The following is a 27,558-nucleotide window of genomic DNA, read 5'->3' on the forward strand; positions in this document are numbered from 1 at the left end:
TGGCTCTCTGTATTTTTACAGCATTGGGTGAGATTGTTTTTTTCTTGAGAAAAATGAATGCCTATCTTGTATATTTATCCAAATGAGTCAATATTGCATCAAATCACAATAATTAAATTAAATTGAAATCGTGAAATTTGTGTCAAGCAATAATTAATAAAAACGTAGCTTACCAGAAATTGTACCATGTAAACATTGTAAGATTGTGTATGCGATTAATTTAGATTAATTAATTACAGAGTATGTAATTAATTAGATTAAAAATTTTAATCGATTGACAGCCCTAATTCAGATACATATCATTTAAATACTTTTATACTCACTTTTATACTACAATATTTGATTCAGATAATCATTTTTGTTTTGTTTTTATAATTAATTTAAAAACACAATGTTGCCATCGGTTGTTAGTTCTAGTGTGTTAGTCAGTGGTGTCCACTCACTCATGAGTCCGTCGTAGTTCTCAGCCTCGGTGTGTATCAGAGCGCTGACTCTCTTCACACACCCCAACTGAACCTCCATATCAGCCAGGTTACGCACGATCCAGTTCAGGTAGTTCGACACCTTCAGGAACACACACACACACACGCTGTTAGACGCCTGAACTCACACTGGTGACGCCCAGAGGTGGACAAACTTTTTTCAAAGTTTTTTCGGCAAATAAAAATAGCAGGCCTACCTCAATCCACACCTCGTCTAGTTTTTATTTTAAAAGAGTAACATGTCTACATGAAGAGTTAGTCAGACCCTCTCCGACGGCACAGACGTCCCGGGAACACAGACAGCGTCTCGCTGGAGCTTCGGGAAGCGCCTTTCATTTGCTTGTGGATGTTTGCTTCGCAGGTGATATTGTATTTTAATAGCATATTTTGCAAGTAACTTAGTCGCCTTTTCTGTCGAAATGGTCCCACACAGTTCTTCTTTTCGTTCGCTTCATTTTGCTTGCTCAGCGGAATACGTCAGTAGGCCCCGTGAGTTAACAAATATAGTCTATATAGTATTTTTTAAACCATGCAACAAAATAATTTTTTTTTAAACTTTTAAACCGTTTAAAACCGGTCAAAATGTGTACTTTCGGTTAACGGTTACCCGATCAATATGAGCATCCCTGATTGCATGCCATTTAAGCCTAGTTCACACTACATGATTTTAAGCCCGATTTACAAATCGTTGAGCTCGCGACAGGTCAGGGTGTTATCGCGTGCAAATCGCGGGGGATTAGCGGGCGATGAACGCTCGCCAATCTGTTAGTATGAAAGAGCTAACAACGCTTCAAAGACGCTCGCAGACGCGTCGCCGAGCCCAGAAAAATATCTAGCATGCTAGATATCCAGAGCTGTCGCACGACTGAAGCTCACGTGATGTCATGAGCTACAGCCAATCAGAGCAAGGCATGTTCGCGTGTTGTGTTCTTCTTCTTGTCTTCTTCGCTAGGTATTGGCGCGCGTGCTGTTTCGCGTCATTGCCGGTTCGTTTTATCGCGTGATTTTTCGTGACAAAACGTGGTTTGTAGACAAGATAGAATCGTTGGGTGACAGAGTTGTTGTCAACTCGTGTAGAGCGTTACCTCCTGTTGCGGATCGTGTGGTGTGAACTAGCTCAACAACTTGAACACTCCTGATTTCACAGAGAGCAAGTCATGTAGTGTGAACCGCACAGTTCAGCCCGACGTTTTAAAATCATGTAGTGTGAACTAGGCTTTAGCAACGCAAGCCATCCAGAATTTACTGTTTTGAATAGGCGCACTCTAGTGGCGAAAACCTACATACTGAGCCTTTAAAGCCGGGAACACACCAAGCCGACGCCGACGAACTAGCGCTGATGAAAGCCGACTGTGTTGTTGCGTCGCGTCGGGGTAAAAGCTGCACTTGAACACACCGAGAGAACTACTGCCGACTGTCAGCTAGTCTGTCTATTTCTGCAGATATATTCTCTATATTCGTCATTCAAAATGGGAAACCGACGCTGCCGGCTGCAGATACACACCGTAAACAAAGCAGTGCGTGCTTACCGTTCTGAATATCAATCCTGCTAAACACTTTCTTTATTCCACTCCACTGAATATTGAAATATTCGACAAGAAACACTCAGGTAAGATGACGTAACATAAGAACAGCCTCTATCTGTACTGTTTCGACTTCTTTGCTCGGTGTTTTGCTATTATACTCGTTCACTAAGCTTGAATTTATTTTGTGCAAGAAGTTTCAGGCTGAGTAAATCATGGGCTGGTTTTCATTTGGGTGAACGATCCCTTTAAGTGCAGTACTCTAGTAAATGTGCTTTGTTTCTGTCCACCTCTGGCAAGGGTTGTGTGGAGGCTTGAGTTCCCCAGTTTACCATTAATGCGTAGGTCAGTCCCAGTCCCACCAGTCCGGCCGAGAGCTGGCTGTATAACGCACTGGTTATAGAGGCGACGGCCGCGATCAGGACCACAAACGCCCCGACGTATTCCTGCACACAAACAGCTCTCAGAACCCGGTTCCCTGGGACAACATGCATCTTATAAATGATTATAAATGATTATTGTCATAACATACTGTAATTAATAATAAGCAAATATATATGTGGTATATACAGTAGTCAACATTTGAAGTGGATCAAAAAAGTTAATCAAAGTTGTCCTAAGACAAGAATGATGTTCAAAATTCATCATGTATAACTTTGATGAAAGGTTTTTGATCCACTTCGAATGTTGACTACTGTATATGGATATGAATATGTGTGATGTGAACAGATGTGGATGTGTGATTACCATGCGGACCTCCAGCCAGCGATTGGCCGCCGTCAGGAAGAGCGAGGAGATGTTATTCGCATCGGTGTGTTCCAGCAGCTTCTTCTTAAACTTCTGCTCGTGCCTGAGACCAAACACAGCACAGTCGATATCCAGCACAGTGTGTGTGTGGTTGTGTTTGTGTGTGTGTGTGTCTGCGTGTGGTTGTGTGTGTGGTACCTGAACGCTCTAATGGTCGTGAGCCCCTCTACGGTCTGAGAGAAATGGGACAGAAGCGGCATCTCAGTGCTGTCCTCCAACTGCTGCAGGTCTCTAACACACACACACACACACACAATCACACACAAACACACAACCACCCACACACACATGCAACCACACCAACACACACACACACACCAGAGGATACAATCACCAGTTATTGAAATAGACTAGATTACAATTTTGTGAATTATTTAAAAAAAAAAATATTTATTTATATATATATAAACATTTTGTATCATTGTAACATTACGTTTTGAGAAATAATAGGAAATATAATACAAAAATGACATTAAATTTAAAATATAAAAAAAATTAAATGTAATAAGTTACACAAATTAAATATAAAAATGTATGTATCATTAAAGCTTTTTTACATTTACTAAAACAACATAAAATATAATACATTCACATATATTCACACACATATATAGGCCTATATATAGAATGAAAAATACAAATGCAATACATTTTAAAAAATCAATATGTACATTTTGTTCGATTTAAACGTTTAAAAAAAAAGGGGAAATAATGATAAATATAATACAAAAAAACAACGGTATATATTGCTTGAACATTTTTAAATTCTGAGAAATAATAGGAAATATAATACAAAAAAAACAACATTAAATATAAAATATATAAAAAATAAAATGTAATAAATTATAAAAATTAAATATGATTTTGTATCATTAAAGAGTTTAAATTTTTTCAGAAATAATAGGAAATGTAATATAATATCTCCAATGGCACTATATTATACTAGATAACCTGTTATACATTTTATTACGCCCTGGTAAATGGAGAGGAACTGTAACCCCAGGCATTGTTCCTCTTGAGTGTGTTTTGTAAGTTCTCACCTGGAAGCGACTCTGAAATACTTCTGTATGAAGTAGCAGGCGACGGCCAGCGGCAGCAGCGCGATGAGGAACACCGGCGTGACGTACGAGATGACGCCCACCGCTGACACACACAGCAGCGTCGAGCGGATCAAACACTCCATCGTCACCGGGATATGCTGGAGTTACACCGGAACATCAGATCTCAGATCAGACACACACACGACATGTGACACGTGTCTCTGTAACCCTCGGGTGCTCTCCGCGTGTCGGTCAAAAATTACAGAAATGTTGGTAACACTTTACTTGAAGGGGTGTGCATAAGACTGACATGACACCTTCATAATCATGACATGACACATGTCATGAATATGAAGGATGGTTTATGCATGTTTATGACAACTGTCATTAAGTGTGATTCACTCAATTATGCCATTTTGAATGCAAATATGACATTGTTTGAGAAGTCTTTGTTATGACAACTTGACATAAACCAAATACATCATAACCTGTCAGTGTCTTGGTAATGACAACTTGACATTACCAAGAAGACAACATAAATGATGTCATAAACATGACATAGCAGATTAATTATCAAACTTATGAAACCACTAAGCTTTATGGGTTAACATTACATCAAACTGTCATATGTCTGGTTTTGACATAAAGCTGTCATAAGGCCATTATAACTGTGTCATGAATATTTTTCTTGACCTCGACAACTACAGTGGTACACATTGAATTTGTCATTAAAATGTCATATTTATGTCAGGTTATGTTGTCTTGGTAATGTCAAGTTGTCATTACCAAGACACTGACAGGTTATGATGTATTTGGTTTATGTCAAGTTGTCATAACAAAGACTTCTCAAACAATGTCATATTTGCATTAAAAATGTCATAATTGAGTGAATGACACTTAATGACAGTTGTCATAAACATGCATAAAACCTCCTTCATATTCTTGACATGTGTCATGTCATGATTATGAAGGTGTCATGTCAGTCTTATGCACACCCCTTCAAGTAAAGTGTTACCGAATTGTTTTATTTTTTATTTCAATGCAATTAATGTACTATATTTTCGTTAGATAATGTTTTTTATTTAATATTTTGTATTTTAGGGGATTTTATGGCACTACATTATATTTACGCTGTATTTATAATCAATTTATTCACTTTTTGAGCATAGACCTGAACATTTAATTTCCAACTTAAACTGTCGTGAATCTTGAATGCTTTAGAGCGACAGACTGAAGTTTGATCAAAGACGACACTCGGCAGATTATTGCTGAAGTGAAAAAAGTTTTTAAAAAGTGAACTTAAAAAAAGATACAGGATTTTACGTTTATTCTTATGAAAACTGCACACAAATACTATTTTCAATTTTTATATGAAATATATATTTTAAAAAACATTTTTTATTCTAAAACGGTGAGAAAATCAAAGCCATAAATCTAAACAAGTTGTGTTTAAAATTTGAGCTTGATATCTAAAAAAAATTATCTTTCAGTGAGAGTGTGTTCGGCTGCAGTTCCAAACGCTTCCACTAGAGGAAACTCTCCATTCATTTCCAATGCGCTCGTTCCTGACCGCGAGGAGCACAAGTGGGACTGCTTCTTTCAGGACCATTGAACCTGTTTGAATCATGTCCATTATTTAGTGTGTGTGTGTGTGAGGGCTCTCAAGTGTCACGCATTGAGCGTGACAGTCACTCATTTCGGTCTTTTGTCACGCACTCCCGCCACACATTGTATTTCTCACGCGGAAAAACTATTTATAATATATTTTAAATGTTGCAAAATGTCTCTGGCCGCGCCGCTCTCACTGTGGAACCGGCAGGAATCAAGCGCGTCTCCCCTGGAGTTCTTTGTCGAGCCTGCCACTTATTAGCCAATCAAAAAAAGAAAGGGGCTACACAATAGCCAATCAGAAAATAGCACTATTGTATCTGGGTAAGATTTAATGCAACAACCAATGGAAAAAAAAGCATTTCCTGGAATTGGTCACGTGATTCTGCTACAACATCTTCCAAGTCATGATCTCCTGTTTTAATGTTAAAACAAATTCACAACTTGTTTGACACAAACAATGACAGCTTGACTGCTGTTAGAGAACGTTTCCCAGATAATTAGCATCAGTTTTTCATGAGTGTCTGTAACTTAGCCAATAGTTTTACAGCCTGTTCCCTGATTGGGGGGATGTCACTCTTGCCTGTCTTCAAAACTTGAGAGCCATGTGTGTGTGTTCACACAGCAAGTGCCAAAACCTTTACCAAGTTTCATACCATTCCAAAAAAAGAAAAATGTTCGGTCAAAACTGCCAGAAGAGCAGCTGAGGGTAAAGCGGCTGTACCTGATCGATTGTGTTGGTATCAGTGGAGAACCGGTTCAGGATGTTCCCCAGTGGCGTTGTCTCGAACAGCCTGAGGGAAACACAGAACAGCTCACGCATGTGGTTTCAGTCACACACACACACACACACACACACACACACACACACTCACACACCTCATGGGCGCGAGAACTATGATGCGGAGGAGGCTGCAGTGAAGCTCTCTGGACACTCGTAAACCCGTCCACTCGACCGCCAGAGACGTGACGAGACACAGGACGATCCCCAGAACACACAACACACTGAACACCTGCAGGTACAGCGAGTGCTGGAACACACACTCCTGAACGAAGAAGAACGGGAACATGATCAACACACACTGAAAACACACAACTCCTTCTTAAAGCAGTGTTTTACTAATAACTGAAGATGCATTGAACCGTTTGGGAATCTTCTGCTCAACAAGACTGCATTTATTTGATCAAAAATACAGTAAAAAATGTGAAACATCATTGCATTTTAAAATAGCCATTTACTACAGAAGAGGATTAGGGCCAAGCAAAAAAACAAAAAACAAAAAAAAAACATTAAAGTCATTATAAAGCGAGATTAAACTTGGGAGAAAAAGAGTCGAAATAAAATGTTGAGAATTAAAACATTACATTTTGAGGATAAAGTCGTGTTTTGAGCAAAAACTTGTTAAATTGAGAAAAATATTCGAAATAAAACGTTGAGAATAAGTATGTAGAGAGAAAATGTAGAGAGTTTAATCTCGCATTATAATGACTTTAATCTGGAGATGGTTTTATTTGTTTATTATTGTTTGGCCCTAATCCTCTTCCGTAGTTTTCGATATGAATATAAAGTGAAATATAATTTATTCCTGTGATCAAAGCTGAATTTTCAGCATCATTACTCCAGTCTTCAGTGTCACACGATCCTTCAGAAATCACTCTAATCAGTAGTGTTGTAGTCAAGACCACCTAACCCGAGACCAAGACAAGACCAAGACCAAAGTGTATCGAGACCGAGACAAGACCAAGACTTTTAGGGGCCGAGACCAAGTCGAGACCAAGACCCAGGGAGGGCGAGACCGAGTCAAGACCAAGACCAGCGCCCCACACTACATGACACAATAAAATGTGAAACATGATCAAAAGAGCTTCTCAAATTGATCAAACACCTAGATATTAAACATTTAAAGCTGAAATAAACTTAACCATCTTTATTCAATACTCCTGGGTGACTTCCATCATTCAGTACAGAATGTAAAACACTATTCATTGTTCATCACTAAAGTCTTCACTTTTCTCCGCCTTTTATATACAATACATAAAGTTATGTTGTTTTTAAAGCAACAATAATCCTTTTTTTTAACCACATAGCTAAATGTGTAAAGAAATGCCAAACAGTCAACATTTAAAATGCAGAAAAGCTGTGTATTGTAATGAATACAGTAATTCTATGTGAAATGTTAATGTTTAGGAACAACTATTGTAAGTAAGAGTCTTTTATAGCTTTTATGTGTTATCAAAGCAACAAAAGATATCTAATACAAAGAGGTCAGAAAGTCAGTGGCCTAACTGCATGTGATTTATAAAAGTACTCAATTGATTTAATTGGGAGCAGTTTCATCATATGCCAAACCTTAACAAACTGCAGTGGCAAAACACTCTTCATAAGTTCAAGCTCACTGCAATGGATAAACACATAGATGAGTAGCACTGCACAACACCACAAAAACATGACTGACTGACCATTTGATGTAGGCTACAGTACATTATATCCAGCATCTTTTACAGTGTGCAAAAATGCCCAAGATAGGTTTGGATAGGTTTTTTCGTTTATTTAAAGTGTGCATGGTTTATGTCAGCTGAATGTGCGGAACGCTTTTCAGAGAAGATAAGGTATTTTAGCACAATTCACACCCAGCGGTAATTCAGGAAAAAAATATATCCGAATGCTCCACATGAAAATGTGGTCTTCCGACCTTTTACCATCGTGTCGATTTATTTTGATTAATATGTGCCAGGGAGAGAGAGCAAGACAGCGCTTAGGAGACGGTGAAGCCTTGTTTACACTTTCGCCTGGCTCCGAAGAGAGAGAGTGCGCGCGCGCGACCTGGGCTCTCTCTCTCTCTCTCTGCTCGTTCTTCAGTTAAACATGCGCCCGTCACACGCGCAGCAGTTCGTCTACATTATTCACCCATCAAATAAGACTATGATAGATGATGCAGACATCTTCTCCCTCTCCCAGACAACAGCTCACTTTCTTGGGATTGCGAGTGAAAGGGGGCGGGGATGGGTGACAGCGGTAACAAAAATACATAATTAGCAATGAGTCCCGTTATTGCTTGGATTTGAATCAGTACGTTTTACATACAATAAAAGCAAGGATGTTAACAAAAAAAATAGACAATATACTGGAAATTTAGTGATATTTCCACAGTTATGGTCTTGAAAAAAAAAAATCCCGAGTCCTCAATGTCCGAGACCGAGACTGTCGAGACAAGACCGAGTACAAATGCGGTCGAGTCCGAGACGAGACCGAGACCATCAAAAAGTGGTCTCGAGACCGGTCTCGAGACCAAGACCGGTCTCGAGTACTACAACACTACTAATCAGTGGCGTCATGCCCATTCAAAGTGAGGGGGCACGTGCCCCCTCAGATTTTTCCTCCCTAGGGTGACCAGAAGTCCCGAAAAATTCGGGACAGTCCCGAAATCTAAGCTGTTGTCCCGAATCCCGAAACCGACCTTAATTGTCCCGAAAATTATACTAAAGCAAAATCTTGATATATCATATTAAAAACTGTCCGTGGAAGTTGAGTCGTCCTGCAGCCAGCCTCTTCCAATTGCAGCAGCCGCTGCCGCGAGGACAGTGAATGTGCAGGCAGCCAGTCTAAACTTTAGTTTTTTTACACGCGTCATTTGCTCTTGATGCGCGAATGGATTCAAAGTGTTCACGCGTAGTAGGCTATAACTAGACGCGGTAGGCGCGAATTTGACGCGCTATTCGCGTCTGGTGTGAACGCAGCATTAAAGGAGTGATTGATTGGTCGCGTCACTGTGTGCAAAAAAAAACTTCGTTCGGGCCTTATAATGTCTGATGTCGGGTTAGGCCTACACAAAGCAAATCATCTACAAAATTATTTAGTTGTCCTATTTAATGACCGACAATTTAGTTGTAATAATAATTTTGCCATAAGGCTTATTAGCGTTAGGCTATAGCCTGAAAGGTCTGATTTAGCCTACACACTGTTACAACAGTAACACATTTTTTTTTTCACAATGACATTTGAGTTCATGATTTTAATGGGTTTTTTTTTTTTTGGCAGACTAAAGACTAATGACAGACTTTGATCTTTGAATTAAAAAATATGTTTGGTTCAGGTTTGAAATTCATTATCTTTTAATGTAGTCTAATATCATAGTAGGACTACCCCCCAAATCCCTACAGCATAGTTGTTATACAGATCGCTATACATATTGCATTTGATTTGATTACTTTTTTACATTTCTGTCAAATATTAACCATTTTCAAATAAACGGGGTAGTGTTAACCTTATTCAGCACTGAAATCTGTCAAACTTCTTTCAAAGTCCTTCATCACATATTAATATTAAAATAACTTAATTTCAGAGCACCACAAAGTCAGACCTCAGCACCTTTATGTAGGCTACCTTTAATGTAAGATCGTTCTTAGGTCACATACCAATTTAAAATCATAACATAAAAACTGCAATGGTACTGTTTTTAAAATCATGTGTAGTAGGCCTAAGTGTACAGTAAGTGTGTGTGTAAACATGCTTTAATGAAGTAGACTTCAAAAGCTTTTGAATTTGAGCTTACAGTTCTTTCATCAACCTGTCTTTTACATAAACTTACAAAATGGATACTTTAACTTAGTCCTCAGAATCAGATAGAGGAGTGTTGCTGCTAGCTCCGTTAAGGTATTTCTGTCCCTCCCAAACTGCATTGAAATGGTATGTTTAGCAGCCAGAATTAAAAAAAAATTCAGGGGGAGAAACCCCCTGACCCCTCCTAACATGATCCATATCACCTGTCAGAAAACAATTGCAACGTCTCAGATTGTGCCCCCCCCCCCAGATTTTTGGCTTGCATGACGCCCCTGACTCTAATATGATTTGATGCTCAGAAAACATTTATTATTAATAATGCTGAAAACAGCTTCATATTTTTGTGCAAACAGTGATATTTTTTATTCTTCTTCCAGAATTCTTTAATGAACACACAGTTCAAATGACATTTATTAGAAATCGAAATCTTTTGCAACATTATGTCTTTGTAGATTTTGATTTAAAGCTACAATATGTATGTATTTTGTTTCGCCGCTAGGGGTCGCTAACCTCTTACAATAACACAGGCGAAGGTTGATGACGCAAAGCAGAATTATGGAGCTTGTCGTCAAGCCGATGGATCCCTGGATGGATCTAATAATGTTTATGGATGAGTGAATACAGTGATGTGTTTATCATGACTGAGGTGTGAAAGCAGGGCTCGAGTGCTAATGAGACAGATATATCAGCACACACACGCGAGTCCCGCGGATATAAAGGAATAAGGACATTTTATTATACCGAACTAAACACAAGTGTTGTATTAATACTCACAGGTCAGTTTATTAGACAAATTAAACTTGTGAAGTAACTCAGCGCTGTTCCACTTGCTCTACACTATCACACTAAACTGCGTTTGAGTGTGTTAAAGTTATAATGTTATTCTATGTGTTAGTTTGTTGGCTGTATGAGACTAGCATAAGCTTGATCAACATTAGAATAACATACAGATTATATTCTAGCATGTCATTATGTTGAGCTGTATAACATTGATTAGTTGTATGTACATTTGCTCACCTGTCTAATAAAGTATCTCTGTCGAAGTTAACGTTAGTCGTTAGTACTCCTTGCACAACTGCAGGGAATGGATCACACTGTGCAAGTGATCTTTGGATATTTTATTACATATTGTAGCTTTAATGTGTACTTTCTGAATAAAAGTGTTTGTGTGTGTTCACACTTGTAGTTACTTATAGTGAGTGTTCACGAGTGTGACCTTACCCTTGATTTATTTCAAAAACAAAAATCTTACAGACCCAACCTTTGAACGGGAATTACCCTATTATGAAAATTCTAGGAAAATTTGAAACACGTTTACCAGAGAAAAGTAGTGGACACACAGTCTTCTGGGACTCGAGCGAGAGACACACACACACACACACACACACACACACACACACACACACACACACACACACACACACACACAGCTGCGGTCAGACCCTCGAGACTACAGAGCCTGATATTACTGCAGTGTGTGTGTGTGTGTGTGTGTGTGTGTGTGAAAGAGAGAGAGAGAGAGAGAGAGAGTGTGTCTCTGTGCGTGTGTGTGTGTCTGTGTGTGTGTCTGTGTGTGTGTGTGTGAGAGAGAGAGAGAGTGTTTGTGTATGTGTGTGTGAGAGAGAGTGTGTATGTGTGTGAGAGAGAGAGAGTGTGTGTGTGTGTGTGAGAGAGAGAGAGTGTGTGTGTGTGTGTGTGTGTGTGTGTCAGTTCTCTCACCCCAGTGAAGGTGCAGTTCCTCTCAATGGTCTCGATCTGCGCTGTGATGACGTGTGTGTGTGTGTGTGTGTGTCTGTGTCTGTCTGTCTGTGTGTGTGTGTGTCAGTTCTCTCACCCCAGTGAAGGTGCAGTTCCTCTCACTGGTCTCGATCTGCGCTGTGATGGTGTGTGTGTGTGTCAGTTCTCTCACCCCAGTGTCGCTACAGTTCAATCCACTGGTCTCGATCTGCGCTGCAATGGTGAGTGTGTGTGTGTGTGTGTGTGTCAGTTCTCTCACCCCAGTGTCGCTGCAGTTCCTCTCGCTGGTCTCGATCTGCGCTGCGATGACGTGTGTGGTCCAGTGAGCGAGCCAGAAGTCGATGGCCACCATGAGTGTGTGTTTGCAGAGCTGAGAGAACACGAGCAGCGCGAGGAGGACGAGGCCTGCAGATCTCAGGTACGAGAACAACGAGCTCCAGGGGATGTGGGTCCTGTGACGCAGCTCCGCCCTGAGGCTCTCCTCATCTGTGCTGGCTGAGCTGTCTGCACACGCACACACACACACACACACACAACACCATTCAATCTCACTCTGACCGAGATTAAGCAGAGTTCAGCCACAGATCACGCTCAGATCAGCCGGAACGAATTATATGAAAGTGAAATGTATATTTCGGAATTGCATTCAGTCCAAATAATATATATATATATATATATAAGTGCTGGGCAACAATTAATGCACTGTGTACAATTATTTTGTAAATATAAATAAACACATATGCATGTATATATTTTAAGCAATATTTGCATGTACTGTACTGTATATATAAATATTTTATATATAAATAACACATTTTTCTTAAATATATACATGCATATGTGTGTATTTATTTAAACAAAATAATTATACACAGGACACACACATATATTATGTAAACACAAACTTTTATTTTGGATGCGATTAATCGTTGCCCAGCACTAATATATATATATATATATATACAGTGTTGGGGTAGTTACTCAAAAAAGGTAATTAGTTACTAGTTACTAGTTACTTCTGTAAATTGTAATGAGATTACTTTACTAGTTACTGCGTTTGAAAAGTAACTTCACTACTTATTACTTTACTTTCCCGTTTCTTAATTTATGGACAAATATCATAGCCCTATCATCACTTTGCCTGTCTACATAGTGTTTATTGTATAAATATATACAAAATGGCATGTAAAACCATATGAAAGAACAATATCCCTGTCTGCACAAGGAAATATATCTCACTGTAAAATCCACAAACAACAGGATAAAGGAGGCTATGGTGCGGTCATTTTAAAATGGGGTCAACACACAAGTTTTAAAACACAGGCTTTGGGAAACATGAGAATAAACTCTTCTCCTGAGAACAAAACAAGCTTTTTATTCGACTCATGGCAATAAAAATAAAAAATGAAGTGGTCAATGAAAAATAATAAAATAAAGGTCACTTTTACATTTTTGATCTTAATTTAAAATGCATTTTTCTTGGCGATTCAATAGTCGGCAGGGGAAGCATTCCTCTACAATGAACCCTGCAACAAGCCTGTTCATTTTGTTTTGTGTTACCTGCTGTGCTCCAAGACTTGAGAAGAGTTTTTGTAACAGCGTGCGCGGCGCCGAATCCGAGGATGAACGACTTCAAGAAGCCGAATCTGCCCGAGCATGTAGCCTACGTCTCACCGTGACCGCATCGGCACACAGTTTGCGTGTCTAAATCAGTTGCTTATGTTTACAAAATGAGCCTACAATAGCATAATAAGCATTTTTAATAGAAAGATCCATGTTTTATCAAATGTCCACGAAACTTAATGAAATGTTTAGTGAAATTAGAAACCATTTAAGAGATCGTTGATTTAGTTCTATAGTCTACATACATGTTTTTATATCCACATTTTGTTCTAATGTCACAAGTAATAATCTCAGGGTTTACTGGATTTTACGTACACGATTCTTTTTGTAGTGTTATTGGTGGTGATGTAGCCTACTAAAATAAACATCGTCACGTGTGGACCTTTCTTCTTCTCACCGTTGATTCCTGATGGTTAAGAGGACAATTACTCGAGTCGCCCCGTCGTTTCACAGAATAGTACAATGGCGAGCGCGTCGAGTATAAACGCCTCGTCCGTTTGGGGAGGTGCGCGTGCAGTCAGCGGAGACTCGCGCTGCAGAGACCCCCTGTCTCCGTCTCCGTCTCCATTTCCCTCTCTCCTTCGCACCGGCAGCTATGTCACTCAAATCGATCTCTATGGCAACGGTGCGCACGCACCACTAGACAGAACTTTACACACAAGCAAACACGGCTTGGGTAACGCAGGAAAGCGCGTTCCTATAGTATAGTAAAGTAGTGTAGTTACCGATATTTTTAGTGTAATGCGTTACTTTACTTCGTTACCCAAAAAAGTAATATCGTTACTGTAATCCGTTACTTTGTAACTCGTTACCCCCAACACTGTATATATATATATATATATATATATATATATATATATATATATATATAAATAATATACTGTATATGTCAAATTATTTGTCATTAACAAAAAGTAAAACTATTTTAAAAAACTTTAAAAACATAAAATAAAAACATACAATGAAATATAAACATTATTTAAAAATAAAATGTATTTAGTAAAATTGAGTTGGTTGATACTATGGCACAGAAATCAGTCCCTGCACCTTTAAGAGTTCAATGATCAGAGATAACCCGTCACACGCTGATCTGGAAGCAATGATTGAATCAAACAGAGTGATTTTCTCCGAAGGATGATTGAACAAACATGCAGAACACTAGCAGGAGCGACGGCATGCGTGACGAGGATGAGGATGAGGATGAGGACGAGGACGAGGACGAGGACGAGGATGAGGATGAGGACGAGGATGAGGATGAGGATGAGGATGAGGATGAGGACGAGGACGAGGATGAGGGTGAGGATGAGGACGAGGACGAGGAGACGCTTCATGCATCTCATGCCTCAGACTCGCACAGCGTCGCGAGCGTGGAGATAGTGCAGGATGGGGTGAGTGTCAGTACAGAAGCGTGTCCTTGCATCTCTCATGGACATAAAGCACTTTAAAATACTCTCCACCTACACACTGAATACCTAATGCAATGACTAAAGCTCAGTATTGTTGTCGATGCATTACATAACTCTACGATTGAAAGGAGCTCGATGCATTACAGTGGCTTCACACCCGCGGGCTTCATGCTCTTCATCCGCTCAAAGAGTCATGCCATCGAGTCTGTCAGACCTTTCAGTTCACTGACAGAGACATCAGCAGCTGAGCATGAGTCCAACACACACACACACACACACACACACACATGAAGACAAGAACAGCAGAGTCACATTGCAGAACTGAACACACACACACACACACACTGATCACACAGCGACAGATGCAAGGCTGCACACGAGCGGAAATACCAGAAAACTGTTGTTATGTAACCGGATAATGATAATGATCTGTCAAAGGATGAGCAAATGTTTTGGTAACACTTTACAATAAGGTTAATTAGTTAACATTAGTTAACTTCATTAGTTAGCATGAAATGAATACAGCATGTTCGTTTCAAAGTTGACTAATGCTTTATTAAAATCGTGTTAACATTAGTTAATGCACTGTGAACTAACATGAACAAACAATGAACATCTGTGTTTTTATTAACTAACATTAACAAATACAGTAACAAATATGTTGTTAATGGTTAGTCCATGCTAGTTAATACATTAACTAATGAACCTGATTGTAAAGTGTCACCATTGTTTTAGAGTATATAAATTCTTGCACCTAAAAACACATTAATAATACAGTTTGAATATGAGTTTTTCTCTATCTTCCCTGATTTTTGATGATAACTGAAGCACATTTTGAGTTGCATGCATGTTTCTCTCTATGTTCCCAGATGTGTGTGTCGTAACAGAAGCGCATGTTGTTGACGGTGAGTTGCATGTTCCCAGATGTGTGTGTGTGTGTGTCTGTACCTTCGTCCTCGTCCTCCGTGGCCAGGGTGTCCCGGGAGTACATGGCCCGTCTGAAACTCTTCCTCTTCAGTTCGGTGCTGTTCTCCTGTGCTCATGACAGAACAACACCAGATACAGGACATAAATCAAGCTACGAAATGCATTGATTTAGTTAGCTCGGTTAGAAGGCATTTCAATAAATAAATAAATATTTGTATTAAATAAATACAATTACTTAAAACAATGAATGTATTTATTTGATGAACAAATTTTATATAAATCAATTAATTAAAAACTAAAAATACATATATTTATTTTATTCGGAAAGAACATTGTCAAAGATTTTTTTAAATAAATAAATACAAAATATATATTATTTTAGAAGAACATCATATCAAAAGTTGTATAGATACATTAGTAAAAGAAATCTGCATTTATTTATTTAATTTAAATGAACATCATATCAAAGAAGCATTTTTTATAATTAAATTCATATATATTTAATATATATTTATTTTATTTTTTTAAAAACATCAAAGCATTCAACAAAATAAATACACTAATTGACTGTATTTAATACATAAATTAAAAGTATTGACATTTATTTTTTAGAAGAACATCCTATCAAATAATTATTTTTATAAATACATTAATTAAAAAGGCAAATATTGTTTTATTTTATTTTAGAAGAACATCATATCAAAGAAGCATTTAAAAAATAAATACATTATTTACTGCATTTATTATGTTCTGATGTATTTATTTTTGAAAATCAAAGATCATATCAAATAATTATTTTTATAAATACATTAATAAAAAAATAAAAATATTAATTTTCCTTAGTAACAATTTATAATAAGTATACAGCAACAAAGCACTTATAAATAATTTACAAACTACTAGTTTATAGTTAATTAATAGTTTATAAACTGTAGTTGATACATTAATAGACTAACAGTGAGTTCTTCATTTATTGTCACTGTAATTTATTCGTAAACATTTTAAGAAACACTGAATGTGAATGAATTAATGTCTAATAAATGTTGGTTTAAAAGCAGATATTCCGTGACCTATTCTAAAGTGAGAGCTATTTATGGTTAATATTTTTTTATATTATAAATGATATACATGCATTGATATAATTATCATTGGTTCTATTTTAAAGCACACATGATATGAAAGAGATTGACTTTGTTCTGCCGGTTCATCAGGGTCCTCCACTGCTCGAACAGCTCGGGTTCGGCGGCCTGGATGTCCCTCAGCGTCCCCTGCGTCTGGACCGTCCCGTCCCGCATCGCGATGATCTGCGGCAGCACACACACAGTCAAGCTAACACATATACTGATAATCATGGAACGCCAAAGCTGACATAATAATAAATACAGAAATACATATACGAAAAAAACAACAACTAAAATACAGAAATAAATACAGAAATATACAATGAAATGAAAATAAATAAATGAGTATTTATATATTTTTTTCTTTATTTATGTATGTATGCATTTAATTTCTTTGTATATTTCTTTATGTATTTATTTATAATTACTTTTTTGTTTTGTTTTGTTTTTTACATTTATTTATGTCAGCTTTGGCATTCCATAGATAATATGTATGCTCCGGATGCTTTTTTAATTGCTCTGAAAATGCTTAAATTATGTAAATGTATGACGACTTAATGACTGCAAACGTCATAATAAAACTGACATGCTAATTAGTCAATCATGTAATTCAACACATTGTACATAAAAAAAGAATAATAAATGAAAAGCCCCTACCCAGTCTGCATGAGGTAAATACTGCAGTTTGTGTGTGACCAGCACAACGGTCCTCTTTTCCTGCCGGAGGAACTTGAGGATCCCCTCGTGCATGAGATGGTCACTGAGGTGAATGTCCAGAGCTGAAAACGGGTCGTCCTGGAAGTGACGGTTGCGGGGCTTATTTTTACTGAACGAGGCTTTTTTTATAAGTGTAGCATTTCTCATAACTCACCAGGAAAACCACATTGGTGTGCTGGTACAGCGCTCGAGCCACGCTGATCCGCTGGCGCTGGCCTCCGGAGAGAATGATGCCCTGGACCCGGGACACACACACCTCCGGTCAGACCGGCGCTGGAACGGGTCGCAGGTGACCCGTACGGATCAGGTCTCACGGTTCGGCACGCGCGTGATTCGCGGATTAACTGATACATTTACCCATCATGGAGTGAACGTTTATCATTTGGACGTGTTATGTCATGCCAATTTACACAGACAGAGAGAGAGAGATTTAGGGAGAGGGAGAGTTTCAGACGCGTTTCCTTGCCCTTGAACAGACACATACACACAAATCTATATTTAATTTATAGAGTGAACAAATAGTGTTATTTTACATTTAGACTTAATTATTCATTTCTGTACCTGAATACTATAGACTTTGTAACTTTGTTATTTAGTTTTTTTCTCTGCTTGTAATTTGTGTATATGTGTATCTTATTTTATTACTGACTTTATATATATATATATATATATAATTTTCTGTCTTTTCTTTTTTTTTGCTGATCCGAAAAATGATCCGATCCATGGCTCAAAAAGCGTAAATGATGCGAACCGTGAGTTTTGTGATCCGTTCCAGCACTAGTTCAGGCAATATGAGCAGAGTATGATCAGAATATGAGCAGATTATCATCAGAATATCATCAGAATATGAGCAGAGTATGATCAGAATATGAGCAGAGTATGATCAGAATATGAGCAGAATATGAGCAGAGTATGATCAGAATATGAGCAGAATATCATCAGAATATGAGCAGAATATGAGCAGAGTATGATCAGAATATGAGCAGAATATCATCAGAATATGAGCAGAATATGAGCAGAGTATGATCAGAATATGAGCAGAATATGAGCAGAGTATGATCAGAATATCATCAGAATATGAGCAGAATATGAGCAGAGTATGAGCAGAATATGAGCAGAATATCATCAGAATATGAGCAGAGTATGATCAGAATATGAGCAGAATATCATCAGAATATGAGCAGAATATGAGCAGAGTATGATCAGAATATGAGCAGAGTATGATCAGAATATCATCAGAATATGAGCAGAATATGAGCAGAGTATGAGCAGAATATGAGCAGAATATCATCAGAATATGAGCAGAGTATGATCAGAATATGAGCAGAATATCATCAGAATATGAGCAGAATATGAGCAGAGTATGATCAGAATATGAGCAGAATATGAGCAGAGTATGAGCAGAGTATGATGAGAATATGAGCAGAATATCATCAGAATATGAGCAGAATATGAGCAGAGTATGATCAGAATATGAGCAGAGTATGAGCAGAGTATGATCAGAATATGAGCAGAATATCATCAGAATATGAGCAGAATATGAGCAGAGTATGATCAGAATATGAGCAGAATATCATCAGAATATGAGCAGAATATGAGCAGAGTATGATCAGAATATGAGCAGAATATCATCAGAACATGAGCAGAATATGAGCAGAGTATGATCTGAATATGAGCAGAATATGAGCAGAGTATGAGCAGAGTATGATCAGAATATGAGCAGAATATCATCAGAATATGAGCAGAATATGAGCAGAGTATGATCAGAATATGAGCAGAGTATGATCAGAATATGAGCAGAATATCATCAGAATATGAGCAGAGTATGATCAGAATATGAGCAGAGTATGATCTGAATATGAGCAGAATATCATCAGAATATGAGCAGAGTATGATCTGAATATGAGCAGAATATCATCAGAATATGAGCAGAGTATGAGCAGAATATGAGCAGATTATGATCAGAATATGAGCAGAGTATGATCAGAATATGAGCAGAGTATGATCAGAATATGAGCAGAGTATGATCAGAATATGAGCAGAGTATGATCAGAATATGAGCAGAATATGAGCAGAGTATGATCAGAATATCAGCAGAATATGAGCAGAATATGGGCAGATTATGAGCAGATTATGATCAGAATATGAGCAGAGTATGATCAGAATATGAGCAGAGTATGATCAGAATATGAGCAGAATATCAGCAGAATATGAGCAGAATATCAGCAGAATATGAGCAGAATATGGGCAGATTATGGGCAGAATATGAGCAGAATATGATCAGAGTATGATCAGAATATGAGCAGAATGTGAGCAGAATATGAGCAGAATGTGTGTTTGGATCAGTGTGTGTGAGACGTACCCTCTCTCCAATCATCGTCTGATCTCCCTGTGGAAGTGTGTCGACGTCTGGCTGAAGCTGACAGACCTCCATCACCTCCTTATATCTGACGGACAACATCTCAGTCATTATAAAGCAGTTCAAAGTTTGAAACTGTCAATCAAACACATTAGTAGTAGCAGTAGTGTATCATATTTGATATCAGATTTATTATTTATAACATGTCCTGTTAAAAAATACACGTTTTCATATTGCACTTACATTCTTTAAAGCATTTATGTATTTTATTGGGCTCATAAAGGAACATTTAACCCTTTAAGTGTCACGCACGTTTTTTTTATAGACATGAAAATGCACATTCTGAACTTAAATGGTTGTAATTCAAGAATGCTTTGGAATATAGACGTAAGATTGGTCGTTGTTTTAAAGAAGACATTTGGCAGATTTTTGTAGAAGTGAAATAAATTAAGAAAGTGAAACAGAAAAAAAGTTATAGAAGTTTAAGTTTATGAAAATTTACAATGTAAAAAAAAATATATATTATTCATATTTTATATAAAATATATATTTTTAAAAACATGTTGTACTGTAAAACTGCAAAAATCCAAAGCCAAAAATCTGAAGTTAAAAAGGATGAAACTAAAAAAAAGAAAATTATTGAAGTTAAAATTAAAACAGATTATTAAAGTAGCCTATGTTTAACAACAAAATACTATTTTACTCTTTCTACTTCAAAACTTTGTTTCATTCAATGTGTTACTTGCCGTTTCTTTGAATTTTTTTGTGAAATTTACTTGCAATTTCTGAGTTAAAATTGATTCGAAGTAAATTCACAATTTATATATATATATATATATATATATATATAGTCAAATACGCATTGACTGAAATAAAAATAAAATTAAAAAAAACTTAAACTTATTTTATTTCATCTAGTTGCCAATTTGCTTAAAATTAAGTTGAAGTACTAAAATAACTAAAACTAAATAAACTAACATACAAATAAATGACAACTATATTGACAAAAATTAATAAAATCATTCAAACTTTTACAATTAAAATTAAAACAGAAAATTTAAAAGCAAAATCTAATCTATCAATGATAGTAAAATAGCACTGATCTAACTGTGAACCAGCGGGGAACTCCACGTCTGTAAATGGGCAACTCTCACAGATACTCTTATATAACATGAAACCTTTCCCGCTGACAACACTGCCCTTCGGGAATCCCATTGAAATCCCACTGTTATTCCTGGTTGTTAATCTGTAAAGCAGATAAAACCATTTCTCTCCCGCCTCTGGCCGAGAGTAAACCAGCAGCCGGAGCCTTTGTGTTTGTGCAGTTTTCACACACACACACACACACACACACACACACACACACACACACACACACACACACACACACACACACACACACACACACACACACACACACACACACACACACACACACACACACACACACACACACACACACACACACACACACACACACACACACACACACACACACACACACACACACACACACACACACACACACACATGACTGAACATCCCGGAGTTCGGGACATGATGGGATGCATTAGGGAATCACAGGGATCTGTGTGCGGTAGCGGTGTAGCGATTCCCTCATGTCACGACTTGACACATATCACGATACTGAACTCACGATACCATATTACTGCGATACTCCAAACATATGGTAAAAGGCTAACAAAAAATTAAATGTTGATTAAAATGCTAAATTAAGTATTACATTGTGTGTGTAAATGAACAGGCTTGGACTCCCAAAGCACAGGACAATAGAGACACCAGAATAACAATATTCATGATTCTGAAGCTGAAAACTGATTTATTTTAGATGAATATGCTTGATCTCTGTCACTGACTAGATATATTTAAAATAATGTTGGCCACTTTTTACTGGTAACATCAGACATTTGGGATTATCAGAACCCACAAATATCCCCCATTGCATTATTATACATTATATTAAATTTTATTCCTCACACAGTAATTTTTAAACTTAATACATATTGTCTCTATCCACGATAGATATTGTTGCATTTTTTGTATTTGCAATATATTGTGACATGATATATTGTTACACCCCTAGTCAACATAAATACACAACATATTGAATGCTACATCAGGGGTACAACGTTAATACCAAAAAGATATTAAAATAAAATAGTTGAATATCAAATGTTCAGTTCTATTAAAGGTGTGTAAGCCAAACTGAAATTATGTTTTGAAACATAAGGAAGCCAGCAGTGGCCATGCATTATTGTTATTATTATTGTGTTCTTGGTTTCTTGAGATTGTGATTGATTTTCCTCATAATCCCAAATGATTGTTATATCTGGAGAAAATAAGATAATGATGCATGACCTTTGGATGTTGCATTATAATACATTATATTCAACATTATCAAAACTTTTTCAAACTCTAAAAACTTCTCATGCAGTAATTTTAATTTTTTGTGAACTAATTAAGATACATATTGATGTATTGCGATATATTGTGAGATGCTATATTGCTGCACCCCTAGTGTGTGGGATACCTCTTCTCATTGGGAGCCATGTCGAACAAGATGTTCTCCTCAACGGTGGCGTTTAAGAGCCACGGCCTCTGGGAAGCGTAGGCTACCGAACCTCTCTTCCTGAAACACACAACCACACTCTGAACACACAGGAACACACGCATCGGGACAGAACGCTGGGGAAATAATAATCATAATAATTACGGCAGTGACGGCCTTCCACTCGTATGATGAGCTCTGTCAGACAGAAGAGAAATAGGATGAATAATTATGATGAATGATTTAAATAAAAACAAATACAGAAATCATATATATATATATATATATATTGATAAATCAAATCAATAATATATTATACCTCGCATTTTCTTCTGAATCACTCTTGGGTAAACTGTGAGAAAATGAAGCAGTAATTATATGCAAACCAATACAATATCTAAAAATGTAAAAATTAAACACAAAATGGTACAAGATATTAATGTTGATTATAAAGTGGATTAACAAATGGATTTCAAAATGCACAGAGGCTGATTGATCAATACAGTGTTACTTAAGTATTGTTACAGTTTTTAATAAATTATTAATTCGATTTTTTGTTTGTTTTAATTTTAGTTAATTTTTTCTGTAATTTTATTACACACTTTTTTAATTCATTTATAAAAAATTTTTTTTTTCATTTTTTCAATTTCATTCTTCATTTTTTTATTCATTCATTTATTTTGTATTATTTTTATTATATGATATGATTATTTAAATGTTATGGTAACACTTTACAATAAGGTTCCATTAGTTAAGGTTAGTTAATGGCTCAACTAAAATGAACTAACAATGAGCAATACATTAGTTACACTTATTAATCTTTGTTAACATTACTTTATAAAACTACTTCATTGTTATTCATGTCAGCTCAGGTCCATTAACTAATATTAACAGATACAACTTTTGATATTTTTGTCAGTAAATGTTGAAATTAACATTAGCTGAGATTAATAAATGCTGTAGAAATATTTTTAATTTAGTTTTTTTTTCTTCATTTTTTAATTATTTACACTTACTTTTATTTTAGCTTGATTGCAATTAAAGTAAATGTTTTAATATATTTTGTTTTAGTAACCGATAATAGTCCTAATATTGACATTTCCTTTCATGAAGCATTAACTCAAACACACACCTTATGGAAGCCAAGTTAGAGAAAAAGACTTTGTGTAGAAGAATATAATTGCACTCTCACTTCAGTACTGTAATACGACGACTACATTCACAATATAGCATGGACACTCGTCGTTTTATGATCCATTAATGTTGTTTTCACCTGTTCCATGTGATGTTTCCAGAAATCTTCTGCATTTCTCCCAGTGCCGCCAGTAAGAGAGAGGATTTCCCACATCCCACCTGCCCTACGATCATCGTCAGCTGCCCTGAGACGCGGAGAGAGACGGAACACCGTTACTCAAGACAAAACACAGTCACTGAGTACAACACTACAGTAACCGTTACCCGTCCTGTTAAACACGCGAGTACAACACTACAGTAACTGTTACTCATCCTGTTAAACACGCGAGTACAACACTACAGTAACTGTTACTCATCCTGTTAAACACGCGAGTACAACACTACAGTAACTGTTACTCGTCCTGTTAAACACACGAGTACAACACTACAGTAACTGTTACTCATCCTGTTAAACACACGAGTACAACACTACAGTAACTCTTACTCGTCCTGTTAAACACGCGAGTACAACACTACAGTAACTGTTACTCATCCTGTTAAACACGCGAGTACAACACTACAGTAACTGTTACTCGTCCCGTTAAACATGCGAGTACAACACTACAGTAACTGTTACTCATCCTGTTAAACACGCGAGTACAACACTACAGTAACTGTTACTCATCCTGTTAAACACGCGAGTACAACACTACAGTAACTGTTACTCGTCCTGTTAAACACACGAGTACAACACTACAGTAACTGTTACTCATCCTGTTAAACACACGAGTACAACACTACAGTAACTCTTACTCGTCCTGTTAAACACGCGAGTACAACACTACAGTAACTGTTACTCGTCCCGTTAAACATGCGAGTACAACACTACAGTAACTGTTACTCTTCCCGTTAAACATGCGAGTACAACACTACAGTAACTGTTACTCTTCCCGTTAAACACGCGAGTACAACACTACAGTAACTGTTACTCTTCCCGTTAAACACGCGAGTACAACACTACAGTAACTGTTACTCATCCTGTTAAACACGCGAGCACAACACTACAGTAACTGTTACTCGTCCCGTTAAACATGCGAGTACAACACTACAGTAACTGTTACTCTTCCCGTTAAACATGCGAGTACAACACTACAGTAACTGTTACTCTTCCCGTTAAACACGCGAGTACAACACTACAGTAACTGTTACTCGTCCTGTTAAACACGCGAGTACAACACTACAGTAACTGTTACTCGTCCCGTTAAACATGCGAGTACAACACTACAGTAACTGTTACTCTTCCCGTTAAACACGCGAGTACAACACTACAGTAACTGTTACTCGTCCTGTTAAACACGCGAGTACAACACTACAGTAACTGTTACTCGTCCTGTTAAACACGCGAGTACAACACTACAGTAACTGTTACTCATCCTGTTAAACACGCGAGTACAACACTACAGTAACTGTTACTCTTCCCGTTAAACACGCGAGTACAACACTACAGTAACTGTTACTCGTCCTGTTAAACACGCGAGTACAACACTACAGTAACTGTTACTCGTCCTGTTAAACACGCGAGTACAACACTACAGTAACTGTTACTCATCCTGTTAAACACGCGAGTACAACACTACAGTAACTGTTACTCATCCTGTTAAACACGCGAGTACAACACTACAGTAACTGTTACTCGTCCCGTTAAACATGCGAGTACAACACTACAGTAACTGTTACTCTTCCCGTTAAACACGCGAGTACAACACTACAGTAACTGTTACTCTTCCCGTTAAACACGCGAGTACAACACTACAGTAACTGTTACTCGTCCAGTTAAACACGCGAGCACAACACTACAGTAACTGTTACTCGTCCTGTTAAACACGCGAGTACAACACTACAGTAACTGTTACTCGTCCAGTTAAACACGCGAGTACAACACTACAGTAACTGTTACTCTTCCTGTTAAACACGCGAGTACAACACTACAGTAACTGTTACTCGTCCAGTTAAACACGCGAGTACAACACTACAGTAACTGTTACTCGTCCTGTTAAACACGCGAGTACAACACTACAGTAACTGTTTCTCGTCCTGTTAAACACGCGAGTACAACACTACAGTAACTGTTACTCGTCCTGTTAAACACGCGAGTACAACACTACAGTAACTGTTACTCGTCCTGTTAAACACGCGAGTACAACACTACAGTAACTGTTACTCGTCCTGTTAAACACGCGAGTACAACACTACAGTAACTGTTACTCGTCCTGTTAAACACGCGAGTACAACACTACAGTAACTGTTACTCTTCCTGTTAAACACGCGAGTACAACACTACAGTAACTGTTACTCGTCCTGTTAAACACGCGAGTACAACACTACAGTAACTGTTACTCGTCCTGTTAAACACGCGAGTACAACACTACAGTAACTGTTACTCGTCCTGTTAAACACGCGAGTACAACACTACAGTAACTGTTACCCGTCCTGTTAAACACGCGAGTACAACACTACAGTAACTGTTACTCGTCCTGTTAAACACACGAGTACAACACTACAGTAACTGTTACTCGTCCTGTTAAACACGCGAGCACAACACTACAGTAACTGTTACTCGTCCCGTTAAACACGCGAGCACACTACAGTAACCGTTACTCGTCCTGTTAAACACGCGAGCACAACACTACAGTAACTGTTACCCGTCCCGTTAAACACGCGAGTACAACACTACAGTAACTGTTACTCGTCCCGTTAAACACGCGAGCACACTACAGTAACCGTTACTCGTCCTGTTAAACACGCGAACACTACAGTAACTGTTACTCGTCCTGTTAAACACGCGAGCACACTACAGTAACCGTTACTCGTCCTGTTAAACACGCGAGCACAACACTACAGTAACTGTTACCCGTCCTGTTAAACACGCGAGTACAACACTACAGTAACTGTTACTCGTCCCGTTAAACACGCGAGCACACTACAGTAACCGTTACTCGTCCTGTAAAACACGCGAGCACACTACAGTAACTGTTACTCGTCCTGTTAAACACGCGAGCACACTACAGTAACCGTTACTCGTCCTGTTAAACACGCGAGCACAACACTACAGTAACTGTTACTCGTCCTGTTAAACACGCGAGTACAACACTACAGTAACTGTTACTCGTCCTGTTAAACACGCGAGTACAACACTACAGTAACTGTTACTTGTCCTGTTAAACACGCGAGTACAACACTACAGTAACTGTTACTCGTCCTGTTAAACACGCGAGTACAACACTACAGTAACTGTTACTTGTCCTGTTAAACACGCGAGCACAACACTACAGTAACTGTTACCCGTCCTGTTAAACACGCGAGTACAACACTACAGTAACTGTTACTCGTCCTGTTAAACACGCGAGTACAACACTACAGTAACTGTTACTCGTCCTGTTAAACACGCGAGTACAACACTACAGTAACTGTTACTTGTCCTGTTAAACACGCGAGCACAACACTACAGTAACTGTTACCCGTCCTGTTAAACACGCGAGTACAACACTACAGTAACTGTTACTCGTCCTGTTAAACACGCGAGCACAACACTACAGTAACCGTTACTCGTCCTGTTAAACACACGAGCACAACACTACAGTAACTGTTACTCGTCCTGTTAAACACGCGAGTACAACACTACAGTAACTGTTACTTGTCCTGTTAAACACGCGAGCACAACACTACAGTAACTGTTACCCGTCCTGTTAAACACGCGAGTACAACACTACAGTAACTGTTACTCGTCCTGTTAAACACGCGAGCACAACACTACAGTAACCGTTACTCGTCCTGTTAAACACACGAGCACAACACTACAGTAACTGTTACCCGTCCTGTTAAACACGCGAGTACAACACTACAGG

The 27,558-nt window shown here is 37.8% G+C and overlaps 1 protein-coding gene across 1 annotated transcript in view; it reads right to left on the bottom strand.

The window, feature by feature from the left end:
- abcc8b (ATP-binding cassette, sub-family C (CFTR/MRP), member 8b) overlaps positions 1-27,558 on the bottom strand; it is an 84,829-nt gene that overhangs the window by 14,572 nt on the left and 42,699 nt on the right. Inside the window, exons 17-34 of the mRNA XM_056240413.1 lie at positions 23,754-23,859; positions 22,800-22,832; positions 22,646-22,678; positions 22,463-22,561; positions 19,915-19,999; positions 17,707-17,787; positions 17,493-17,630; positions 16,905-17,018; positions 15,736-15,820; positions 15,002-15,031; positions 12,018-12,262; positions 6,340-6,506; positions 6,185-6,254; positions 3,853-4,010; positions 2,951-3,043; positions 2,753-2,855; positions 2,338-2,451; positions 444-564 (exon numbers count right to left, since the gene is read on the bottom strand). Of these exons, the coding sequence (XP_056096388.1) occupies positions 444-564; positions 2,338-2,451; positions 2,753-2,855; positions 2,951-3,043; positions 3,853-4,010; positions 6,185-6,254; positions 6,340-6,506; positions 12,018-12,262; positions 15,002-15,031; positions 15,736-15,820; positions 16,905-17,018; positions 17,493-17,630; positions 17,707-17,787; positions 19,915-19,999; positions 22,463-22,561; positions 22,646-22,678; positions 22,800-22,832; positions 23,754-23,859 (1,875 nt within the window). The remainder of the gene's footprint in view (positions 1-443; positions 565-2,337; positions 2,452-2,752; positions 2,856-2,950; positions 3,044-3,852; positions 4,011-6,184; positions 6,255-6,339; positions 6,507-12,017; positions 12,263-15,001; positions 15,032-15,735; positions 15,821-16,904; positions 17,019-17,492; positions 17,631-17,706; positions 17,788-19,914; positions 20,000-22,462; positions 22,562-22,645; positions 22,679-22,799; positions 22,833-23,753; positions 23,860-27,558) is intronic.

The sequence above is a fragment of the Rhinichthys klamathensis genome, unplaced genomic scaffold (assembly GCF_029890125.1).
Source record: "Rhinichthys klamathensis goyatoka isolate OS25496 unplaced genomic scaffold, OSU_Roscu_1.1 h1tg000596l_1, whole genome shotgun sequence".
Taxonomy (NCBI): Eukaryota; Metazoa; Chordata; class Actinopteri; order Cypriniformes; family Leuciscidae; genus Rhinichthys; species Rhinichthys klamathensis.